Raw genomic sequence first — 12,456 nt, forward strand, 5'->3', positions numbered from 1 at the left:
GCCTCGCGAGATTTCCCTCTCTCCACCCCCCTTTGACGAAAATTGCCGAAGCTTCCCTCAGCGCTCCCGAGGTGAGGGGCCGCGGCGCGCCCTCTGCTGGTCGGTTGCCGGTAGCTGCGGCGGGCGCTCGGTTGCTGCGAGAGGTGTCGGCTTCTGTTCGAGGCTCGTTGTCCGCGGGAACCGGGGGAGGGTAATATCCCGGGGAGTACCAGGTAAACACCGACGCCCCGCCCGCCTTGTAGGCCTCAGGAGGGGGGAGGGGCCTCACCTCACCGCGCTTTCCCCCTCTCAGCCGTCGGGTAAAAAGGGGCCACATCAGGCGGACATAAAGGAACAAGGCCTTGTACGCGTCGGCGCCACCAGGAAGCCTGGCTCCCTTTGTGGCCGTCGCTATAGCGCCCACCCTGAGGCACTTGCTGGGAGGGAATGGCCAGGCCTGAGTGTTGGTTGTAGGCCTGTGGGAGCTGGCGAGGGCACCGTGGGTGAGATGTGGGGCCTCTCTAATTAAGGGGATGTTTGTTAATTGTGGCTTTTTTTTTTTTAAATTTTATTTTTAATTCAGGTCATCACGTGACTCACTGGTAAATAGTCACTTGGTAGTGATGGGGTTAATTTAATCTGTAATCATTTTCATAATGAAACCTCCTTGTCAGAAAGGGGTTAATCAATCCCAATGGCGGTGATGGGGTTAATTAAGGATGCCATGAATTCTGGGCACCTCCATGGGTTTATTATTATTATTATTATTATTACATCTTATCCTCCTAGCAACAGTGGTGTGTATTAGATGAGATCCATCCATTATGGCACATGGGGTGGAGAGAGGAGGAGGATGAAGTAGCAATCACAGTGGGTGCCAAAAATGGCTGCCTGTATGAAGGGATCTGGAAAGGCCCACGGTGTGGCTGTGCCCAGTGTGGCTGTGCCCAGCATCTGATTGCAGGAGAGACCTCTGCAATGTTGGATCCTGAGGCTGTTGGGGGAGGTGAGGAGCGAGGCATGTGGCGAGGAGAAGGTTACACAATGAAATTCCGCTCCTCGTGTAGTGTGGCTGAAAGGTTTGGTGTGGGATGTGGGCTGGATCTCGGTACATCTTAATTGCCCCGGGTCAGCATATGGTGTTTTTCCGCACACCGTTGCCCGTGCGCCCAAACTGATCCTAATTATTTGTATTGGCAAATCGCAGCATGCGCCAATGGAATATCCCGTCCTTGGTAATTGTGGATGGGAATGTACAGTGTGTATATGTTTATATATCCATCTCTCATAAAAATATATATATTTGTGTATCTATATATCCTTCCTCATGTTTTAATGTGAGGTGTGTGTATCATTGTATAGCGCCATCCATGTGCACAGCGCTTCACAGCAGTAAAAGACACAACAAAAGAACGTCACATCCTAGACATGGGAATAAGCGCTTCAGACATAAACGTTAGAAAAAGGCGGCCCTGCCTGGAAGAGGTTCCAATTTAAGTGATGTGATCTTATGTTCTGGACCCTTAATCTTCCGATTTACATATCTAGAAGATCTGCCAAAAGTGACCTCCCCAGTCTTGTGCCGTAAATGTGCTGAGCCAACGAGCTGGGAAATCATTCTGGTTACACGATTAGTTTTTTCCATTCAGAACGTATGAGAAAATGTTTTCCCGTTTCTCCCTTGCAGACAATTAAAAAAAAATTTTTTTTTAAATTGGGGGTGAGCAACTCCCAGTCTTCAAGGGCCACCACCAACAGGTCAGGTTTTAAGGCTATCTCTGCTTCAGCACAGGTGGCTCAATTATGATTGAACCACCTGTGCTGCACAGGGATATCCTCCTTAAAACCAGACTTGAGTTGGCTACCCCTGGTCTAACTTTGTCATACAAGCACTGCCAGTGCCACACGGGTCTGCAGGTATTTCCTAAAGGTGCGTTTATTTGGAATAACTTGCCATTAAGTGGTGGTTGCACTGCTGTAATTTCAAGCCAAAGTACTGAACCTGTGTGAACCCCTTTGTTGCTGAGGATACCAGCCACTAAAAAATAGAGCGAAAAGCAAAAATTAGGACTGGGGTTTTAAATCTTTAATGCAAATGGTCATATGCCCTTCAGGTAATTAAACTGTTATTGCCAGCTAACCGAGTATGTATATGATGGGAATTCATAATACGCTCTGCTTTCAGCAACCGCAGAATTTAAAGGTGCGGGTATTTTATTTCGAGCCCTCCCATGGGTGGAAAGCGGAGGGTCCTAGGAGCTGAACCGCAATGATTTCAGCACTAGGGACCCTCTGTTTCTTAGGCACGTTCTATAGTGCCTGGCGTGTGCTGCGCCGTGCGCGCGGATTTTTAGTTGGCTGACGTCAGTCAGCCTTTCTATAGAAGGGCCGCGCACGGCAGGGAGAGGGGAGCCGACAGACAGCGGCGAAGTTGAACAAATTCATTTTTTCGCGCCGCTGCCTGCGCTCAATGTATGTATATGTGTGTGTATGTATGTATGCATGTGTATGTATGTATATATGTGTGTGTGTATGTATTTGTGTGTCTACACAACTGTGGTAAAAATAAAAATTTTATTAATGGTTTATTTTTATAAATAATTACGCACACCCATACATACAAATACATATACACACAAACACAGTATACTCACACAGTATACTCACACAGTATATACACAAACAGCATGCGGCACGTACAGCATGCTGTATAGAACGGCCCTTATGATACATAGCTGTAAAGGTAGTGCAGACCTCCCACGTTACACAAGCCCGCATCATTATCAGTCGCTTGCTTCCTATTGGCTGGCATAACAAGGGTGATTTAAATATGCGTGGTATCTTTCCCGGTATGAATCTCGGAAACCAGTTATCTCCAGAGCTGTAATTTAATATTGTTTAGTTCCAAGGCTCCCTGCTTCCCATCCAGGGGAAAAAGGGGGGCAGGGGGGTGGAGGCTGCACCTTAACCCTTTGAGTGCGGGAGGGGCCACTCACGATCACATGACGGCTCCGTCACTGATGATGGAACAAAAGATGAGTCCGCCATCAGTTAAGATGGCGTCGGTGCAAGACACGAGCTCCCCTTAGAAAACAAGCTCCTTTTTTTTTTTTTGTGTGTGACACATTCCTACTATATCATGCGGCATCCATGGTGGCCGAACCCATAACGTAGTTGCTATGTCCTGAGGCACTGAAAGGGTTAAGCTTAGAAAGCTTTTAGTATATGTGTTATTGATGTTTAATGAATATAAGGCAGAGTAATTATAATTGTCATCATTAATCCTATGCCTCACGCCCAGCTTTGTTGTTTCATGACTTGCTAGCTCTGGAATCAACTTTAAGTTTAAAACTTCATAAGTTCCCTTTATACATTTGAATCCATCAGGAAACTTTTTTTTAAATTTATTTAAAATGTCTTAAGTTTTATATATAATATTTTTCTGTTGGGGAGAAGTACCTGCCTAGTGTAACTGCACTTTCCTTTTGAATTAGGAAAGGCTTGTTTCAGTTTCTGATTTCGGGCAACTCCTTCTACACTCTTGGGTGAGTTATTGTATCTGCAGAATTATATGGTGCACTACATAACATTGTATTTGTGTTTAAACCGTGTGTGTCTGTGTGTGTCTGTGTGTAATATGCTTTTCTTGATGAAAAACTATATATTACCACAGGGGTATTCAAGACCTCCTCGACAGGCCAGATTTTAAGGATATCCCTGCTTCAGCGCAAATGGCACTCCTGTGCTGAAGCAGGGATATCCTGAAAACATGACATGTTGGGGGGTCTTGACCCTTGCATTAGTACATTTTTGGACATATTAGTATTCACCCTATTATGTACAAACTGGTTCGTTGGATATTTCTTCCATTGTAGGTTACAGCATCACAATTTTGGGTATGTGGGCAGATATCCTGCTTTCTTTTACTTGGCATTATTGGATGCCTGAAACTAATGTTTTTTTGTCAATGTCACTGGGTGTGCGATTGAGTAGTGCATGGTTATCGATCTGTGTGAAAGGTTGAGATCACTGGAAACCGATTTGACTTTTATTTGTGCACTGAAACAGTTTACATTTTTGTTGCAGGCATGGAGGGGAAAAAACTGATTACCGCAACGGATACCCAGTACGCTGACAGTCTGCTACACACTTTAAATGACCAACGTTTGCAGGGACTGTTCTGCGATGTGACAGTCATTGTCGAGGACCGGAAATTTAGAGCCCACAGAAATATTCTTTCGGCTTGTAGCACTTATTTCCACCAACTCTTTTCTGTCGCTGGGCAGGTAGTCGAACTGAATTTTGTCAGAGCCGAAATCTTTGCAGAAATACTCAACTATATATACAGCGCGAAAATTGTTCGTGTGAAGTGCGACATGCTGGAAGAGCTAATTAAGTCAGGAAAATTACTAGGAGTTCCTTTTATAGCAGATCTCGGGATTCCTCTGTCTCAGGTGAAGAGTATTTCAAGTGGAGTTAAAGATGGCAATACGGATGGCCAGTCTACTAACTCGGATCAAAAAGCTCGTAAATTACTGAAAAATGCAGCCAGCAATTCCTCAAGTAATGCATTAAACAAAGATGAGGAAACTGAGATGCCAATAATTACAGAAGCCTTTTCTTTATCCGGTGAAGAGTTTACTGAATCCCAGAGTGTGGTCGATTCAAAGGATGGTGATGATGATTCAGACGATGACGTTATTTTCTGCTCAGAGATTTTGTCATCCAAACCACCGCCCACCGATAGAAAGGAAGCTGCACAGCTCCAAGGGTCTCCTGGTAATAACGAAATACTTGACGCTAACACCGTTGCATCACCTGGTCAAGCTCCGTTTATCCAAAACATAAATACAGCATCATCTCCGCTCACTGTATCAGCAAATAGATTTTCAAGTCCAATTCAAACTCAACCTACCAATGGGTCTCTCGGTTCTTCTGCTCCGAAGCAAGTGCCACCCATTACTGCTGTTCAAAGCCCGCTTTCTCTCATTTCCTCTTCTAATGTTACTTCCTCGCTTCAAAAGCACCCGACACCCACGATTAATTTAATTGTACCGAAACCGCAGCAAAGCGGCATTATGCCCAAAACAGAAATAATTATCGATGGCCATTGCATTTCCGGACCCAATTCTTCTATTGGCCCTTTGGGTCAGCATTCTGTCACACACAAAACCTTTTCCTTTGATGGGTCCGGAGTGCAAAAGAAGCAAGTTGTAACCTTCAGTCAAAAATCTTCTTCCAAACCTGGTGAATTCAAAATTAAGATTTCGGACGTGGTCTCTGGAAGCAACAGGGACTCGAATGCAGACTCTGAGCCACAGCGCATAATGGATGGTAAGAAAATCATAACTTTAGATACAGCCTCTGAAATCGAAGGGCTGTCAACCGGCTGCAAGGTTTATGCCAATATAGGTGAGGATACGTATGACATAGTAATTCCCATCAAAGATGATCCGGATGAAGGAGAGGCCAAACTGGATGATGATGATGACCCAAACCGAAAACGCATGAAACTTAAACACGATGACCATTATGAGCTGATAGTTGATGGCCGAGTCTATTACATTTGTATTGTGTGCAAAAGATCCTACGTATGTCTGACCAGTTTACGGAGACATTTTAATGTTCATTCCTGGGAAAAAAAGTACCCTTGTCGTTACTGCGAGCGAGTTTTCCCCCTTGCAGAATATCGTACAAAGCACGAAATTCACCATACGGGCGAGAGAAGATATCAGTGCTTGACCTGCGGCAGTTCTTTTATTAACTATCAGGTTATGTCCTCGCACATTCGATCAGTTCACAGTCTAGACCCTTCTGGAGATTCAAAGCTTTACCGACTGAATCCGTGTAAGACATTGCAGATCAGACAGTATGCGTATATAACCGACCCTTCAAACAATGGCCCTGTCATCAACGAAGGTGGAATCGTGTACGATATCGACCCTGATAAATCCGAACCAGCATCTGAAGATCACGACTCTAATTCTTTACCAAAGCAGATGAACTGGGATGATATCTTTATTCAGCAGAGCAGTCAGAACATGTTTAAACAGAATGCATCCGATGGCAGCACTGAATTTGAGTTTGTAATACCAGAATCTTACTAAATGACTTGAAAGCTAAAACTGAATAAAACTAATAGGAATATAGATGACTGTTTCAGGTGAACTGCCAGCATTTTTATTTTATTTTTTAGGTAAACCGTTAATGTATCCTAATAAGTAATGAATGGGTAGTCTTTAGTTGCATCATCTGTAGCTGCAACCAGTTTGAGGGGGCCATCTTATCGGCATTTACTTGAACATCGAACAGAGCAGGATTTTCAAGGAACCTTTAAATAGTTTTTTTTCCCACCCTCTTACAACCATTGTAATAATAGAAATGGAAACACAAGCCTTTTACAAACGAATGCGCATCCCCCTGTTTTTTCTTATGACAATAGGGTCTTTCCTGTATCCATTGGAGACACTTGCTCTTAATGTCAACATTACTGTATGCTTGCACTTTACCTCTGGTTATAAGTTGTTACGTGTCGAGATCTGTCTCTTGGTAATGAGATTTCTTGAGAAATATGCAGGTTGTATGTACCGCTAAAAGTACGACAAAGACAAACTGGAAAGTTTATAACACTGCAAGGGTCCAAAATATGTAGTCTTCCAGTCTCTAAATAATAATGGTTGTTGGTTGTCTGAAAGAAATTGACGTTTTGACAACCAAGGGAGGTGTTCTGTATGAAGTTCCCCCGGCTGCAAAACCAGAGCACAAAAATGCTCACAGAATCTCGGGTGAAATGGGGTTTCTTGCTTTGAAATATGGTGCAATGTTTATGCTCCGAGCTTTTCCCTAGTTTTGCAGCTATGAGATGTTTTGATAAACGACCCTCTAAACGTCTAGGTTTTTTGTTCTGTGACTTGATAAACGAAGATGGATCTTGTGATCCAATAAATGTGTTAAGGGGGAATGTCGCAAGACGCCTTTAAATTCAGGGCATCTAAGAAAAAATACAAATAGTCCTTTAAAGGGATCTCTCTTGGTACTACTGAAAGGAAAATGATGGAATGAATAAGTATTACTTAAGACCCTTTCACTCCTCCCCCCCTGGAAAGGAGGGGCCTCGATCTTTTTAAAACATAGATTATTCTTATTTTTTAATTAGATTTGTGTAGGTTCCAGTGTGTTGGGTTGGGGCCCCGGTATCACTCATATTTAGTCTTATAGATATAAGTAAGTATTGCATCTTTCCCCTGTGCACTTGTAGAAACTAGATTTCCCAAACTTGCTAAATTTAGTCGTTTTCGAATCAGTCAAGTAGTCTAGCATTCCTTTTTCAATGACTCTCATTTATGTTAATGGTCTGAAAGAGAACATGGTAATAGTCTAAAAGGGGTTGTTGTGCGTAGTATAGTATCGTAGATAAACGAATCAATTTTTGATACCTACTTTAAGAGAATAGCTACATTTGTTTTAAAACTACATCTGCTCTTTCTATGTTGTGTAACTACCCTTCAAATCAAGATACTGTTCATTGGAATAAGGTAAAGCACACCTATCCATATCAATCCACATAAGCTAAAGTACAGAATAGTTGCTTTATCTGTCATTGCGCCTTTTCTTTTTACAGAAGTCACTTATTGACATGGTAACGAATCATGAAAGTGGTGGGAATTGTGTAGGCGGAGGGGAAATTGAAAAATCGACAGGGAAGGTTTTCCTGAATACAGGCAGTCCTCCGTTATCCAACGGAACCTGTTCTGGAAGTAGCGTTGGATAGTGAAACCGTTGTAAAGTGAGTCCCATGTTAATCAGTGGCGGTGAGCGTTGGATAACGTATTCCGGCGTCAAAAAACGGCCCATAGGGTTGCATTGTAAAGCGTTGGATATGCCATTCGTTGTAAAGTGAAATGTTGGATAGCGAGGACTACCTGTACATGATTTTAACAGTGAGAAAAGGAGCCTGAATCAGTGGCACATCAAATCCAGCAGCAAATTAGTTGGGGGGAAAGAAAATGAAGCTTTTAGTACTCATTGTTACTAGGAGTAAAAGACATAGCTGGGAGAGGCTACAATCACTTTGATACCACTGCTTTGCACACTCGTATACATGTGCTAGGCACTATAATACATGTTTCTGACATGAATTTGGCATGTACTATGGAGCACAGTCAATTTAGTCTGAAGGATGTTGTTGGAGACATAAGTTGTTAATATCCGTACGAAAGCCATTTATTAAGGACTGTCGCGGCAGTGATGAGACTCATCCCTAAAAAGATCTGTCATGACAACGCCTTTGAATCGTGATATAATGGTGTATTTGTGAGTGTGCGTTTGTTACTCTTCTCCGTGATTACATGCGTCATTTTCCCACCGAGAGATTGGTTGAATCAAAATAGGGGAAGTAAGTGTAACACCTTCAATGCTGCAATACACAGTGGGTCTTGTTAGCACAAAAGGGATTAATGCAGGGGTGGCAAACTTCAGTTCTCAAGGGCCACCAACAGGTCAGGTTTTCATGATATCCCTAATTCAGCACAGGTGGCTCAATCAGATGCTGAGCCACCTGTGCTGAAGCAGGCATATCCTAAAACCCTGACCTGTTGGTGGCCCTTGCAAACTGAAGTTGGCCACCCCTGCATTAACACACAACCAGTTACCTTTAGCAATAATGACTGAAGATACTTTTACAGGCTTTTAACCCATAGACAAATCTACATCTGCAGCCACAAAAGTGGTTCACATAAGACTTAACAAGAAATTACATTTTGGGGCTGTTGCACTTATTGAATGTTAATTATTTACAACTTTTAAATACTACTACTATACACTGCTGAAATATATTTATGCTCAGTCGGGAGTAAATGACATGCAGCTGTAACTCCGTTAATTGCACGATTGTTTTTTTTTTTTTTTAAATCCTGTAGCAGGTGCTGAATATGAATATATTTGAAATGTTGGAGAAGAGTTCACTTGGGAGCATGATAGAAAGCACTATCTCTCCCACTATTCAGAGCCTAAAACAGGAGTGGCCAACTCCAGTCCTCAAGGGCCACCAACAGGTCAGGTTTTCAGGATAGCCCTGCTTCAGCACAGGTGGCTCAGAGGCTCAGTTTCTGACTGAGTCTCTGATTGAGCCGCCGGTGCTGAAGCTGGGATATCCTGAAAACCTGGCCTGTTGGTGGCCCTTGAGGACTGGAGTTTGGCCACTCCTGGCCTAAAAACTTCTCAACATAGCATTCCAGCGTGATTCATTTAAGAGAAATAAAATGGTATCAAAATGCGTGCCTGGCTCATTATTTTGTCATTTTGCTATCTTCAAATGTAGGAGAAAATGAAGATGTCGGCTATACATGTTTAAAGAGGAAAGGGAGGTTTTACAGCATTAAATTGTCTTACGTGCGATGGTTCATTTGTACCAATAATGTAATGTGTATATACTTGTACAGCCTTTTCCTTAACACCTTATTTTTTTTTTTTTAATAAGTTCTGTGCTACTTTTCACTAACTAATACTTGAGCCTTTAGAGTTTAGAGCTTTCTATGGCAAACCAATAAAAGTTTTTAAATCTGGACCGTGTAGAATGGTTTCCTTTAAAAAGTGTAAATCTGTGTGCCAGTGTGTACACTTATTTTTGTATGTGTGTGTGGCAACATGTTTTACAAGCAGTCTATTAATACTCTACAAATACAACAAATGCAGCTGCACTGGACACACCCTGAGATTTCACCACTGGCCTAAAAGTATTTTCTGGCCTTCGACTGGCATCAAAGACCAAAATGAAAGATGGGCCTTGTGCAAAAACAAAACAAAATCAGGCCAGAGCTGAGCGGTCTCAGTACTGCTGGAACCCAGCAAAGCTGCAAATGATGCAAGTAGTTTTTTGGTTTTAATGTAATTGGTCGTAGGAAGGATTGCCCGTTTTAAGGCTGCGACCGCGCTCAGGCTTGAGTGGTGACGTCACCAGCTCTCCAAGCATGAGCGCCGGGTGTCCTGGCTTTTCCGCAAGCGTGGGTCGTTGCGGGCAAATTGAGCACGCTTCAATGTTACACTTCTTTTTTTTTTTTTTAACTCAAGCGCCAAGCTTGAGTGAGCATGCGTGCCCGCGCACGAGCGCGGCCATACAGATATACATTTATGTAATTAAAAGCGGCAAGCACCGTGCGCTCAGCGACAGCAGGGCCGCAGCCTAAGACGCAACGTAACCTATTCCAGTGACATGTTTAAGGGGTCTCGTTTGGGTAATTGATACTTTATTTTTCTTACCCAAATCTGACACGTATTTTAAAATAATTGTTTCAAATTAGACTAGGGAGGGGTTTGATTTCCCCTTTTGTGTGATCAGCAAGCTCTTATACAGCCACCTCCCTTATCTTTTATTGGCTCTGATAAGGACAGGGTGGCAGAAGAGTAAAGAAAACACTTGATTGACAAACACCCCCATTAAGTGGCCCTTAAGAAATTAACTCTCAATAATAAAATACAATAAAAGTAAAGAAAATACAAAAATGAAAGCGGCTAAACCTTTGCTATAGCAAGGGGTAGATTTGTTAAAGGAAGCCAGTTAGACTGTTTAGTAAAAATATTTGTGTTTTGTGTGTGGCTATGTAAGATTGCACCTTCTTTTTAAGGTAATTGTTGAGGTTAAAAGGTGATCTAAATTCAGTCTGTGCTCCTTTACTTGTTCACAACTAGATTGAATATGCTATGAAGCGCTTTCCTGTGATAAATCGTAAAATAACATCTTCCCAGTGATGAGGAATGACTTAATCACAGCATGTTTGTATAATTGTATTTATATAGCGCCAACAGTGTGTACGCAACACTTCTGAGCAGGGGCTGCCGGTTTCAACAATGTGTTGAGACTGGGACACGCGTGGTGGGAAATGACGCTGCACATGTAAGCACTTGTGGGTCATACATGTATAAAAAGAAAAAGTGACGTTTTCCGGATAGGGGAACAAACCCGTGGGAAGTGTGTGACCATCTTCCTGTAAACGAAAGCTGTAAATGTAACATCAGGTTGTAATCTGGAGTGCTGAAATGCGTGAAGTGTCAACCTTCATTGATGCAAAGCAATGTTAACCCCTTTAATTACCAGAGGCCTCTGACATCGGGTTAATAGAATGACCAGGTCAGGGTTCTTGAACTAGTTCTCGGAAAGGGGCCAGATCAGAAAACAAGGGCCACACGCTGATTTCAAAGTAATTTTAGATGCATTTAAAGACGAGAAATTTATTTTATTTCAACATCTTGCCGGCATTTAGAACATCTGTACCATATATCTATATCTAACTTACAAGTGCGTTTGGCTGAAAATGCTGCCTTTAGAATTTAAAATGAGCTGAAGCAAAAAGTCTAGGCCTGATAAAGGCCCTTTCTGCCTGCGGGTGACTGCTGAGGAGCGCTGGCATAGCGGTTTCTTGCATAGAGATTACTTTAGAATCTCCACCTCCAATTTTCAGGACACTTCTATTAAAGCTGCAGTTAAGTCTTTTTTTTTTTTTAATTAATTTTTTTACTTCAATAGTTTTATGTGTGCAATCTCTAATTACCTAAAGAACTGTATAGCTGTCAGTCAATTCGTTCTCCATGTATTGATAGGTCGAAATTTGGTGACATAATTAGTGAAGGGATCTGTTTATATTCTGCTTGTCTGTCAGTGGAAGCTCATGAATATTCATGAGCACTCCTGCACTGACATGTGCTAGATGGAGGGCAGGGCTGACAAAGGGGTGTGCCAGGGCTTGTGACAGGACATGAAGGGGCAGTGCCTTAGCAAATGGCTGTTAAAATAGAATACAAGAAAATTGGTCTTTCAAAGTTGTTTTTTTTAAAACAGAAAATGCTAAAAGTATTTTTGAAGTGAAACTTCCTTAGTGGCACCTCATTCGTGATGGGGCAAAAAAGAATTGTGGAGACAGAAATGAAACGGATGTGACGTCAGTGCTGGCAGTTGAGGCCGGGCTGTGTTCTGGCTCAGCCCGACCCCAACACTGACATCACACCCGCTCCACAAATCAGATGCGGCGGCGGCGGCGATAGCCGCCGGCGCCGCTCCTAATCACCCCCCACACCCCACCCAGCCCCACACCCCCCACACACCATGACATATGCGGCGGCGATAGCCGCCGCTCCTAACGGCCGCTGACATGCTGCGCAGCCTCTCTCCTCCCTACCTCCGCTTTCCTGCGTCCCGCTGACTCAGCGCCGCCGGGGTCGAGGAGAGGAGCCCAGGGATCATGGAGGGTATCCGCCGCCGCAGCTCATAACGAGCTCTGCTCCCCCCACCCGCTGACATGCGGCGGCGGCAGCCCTCAAAATTTAATTGCCGCCACTCCTGCTGACCTCCCTCGGCCGAGGCATGGAACGGGGGGGGGGGGGTAGAGTGAGCTGCGTTCCCCACAGCACCAAGCCAGCTCCCGCTGACGATGACACGCTGCCCCCCTTCCCCGCCGACACTGCCTCTGCCCACGCAGCACTTCC

General features: G+C 43.5%; 1 protein-coding gene across 5 annotated transcripts; it reads left to right on the forward strand.

The window, feature by feature from the left end:
* Positions 1-9,542, forward strand: ZBTB33 (zinc finger and BTB domain containing 33). 5 transcript variants are annotated; one of them, XM_075573383.1, is made up of 3 exons: positions 81-212; positions 3,474-3,524; positions 4,066-9,542. In XM_075573383.1, the coding sequence occupies exon 3, from the start codon at positions 4,068-4,070 to the stop codon at positions 6,084-6,086; it is 2,019 nt and encodes a 672-aa protein (XP_075429498.1). In that variant the 5' UTR covers positions 81-212; positions 3,474-3,524; positions 4,066-4,067; the 3' UTR covers positions 6,087-9,542. The 5 variants fall into 5 exon arrangements, with proteins under 5 accessions (XP_075429500.1, XP_075429497.1, XP_075429498.1 ...); XM_075573384.1 differs by lacking the exon at positions 81-212 and adding an exon at positions 268-482; XM_075573385.1 differs by lacking the exons at positions 81-212; positions 3,474-3,524 and adding an exon at positions 1-71.
* Positions 9,543-12,456: the final 2,914 nt, after the last annotated feature.

The sequence above is a fragment of the Ascaphus truei genome, chromosome 16 (genome assembly GCF_040206685.1).
Source record: "Ascaphus truei isolate aAscTru1 chromosome 16, aAscTru1.hap1, whole genome shotgun sequence".
NCBI classification, from domain to species: Eukaryota; Metazoa; Chordata; class Amphibia; order Anura; family Ascaphidae; genus Ascaphus; species Ascaphus truei.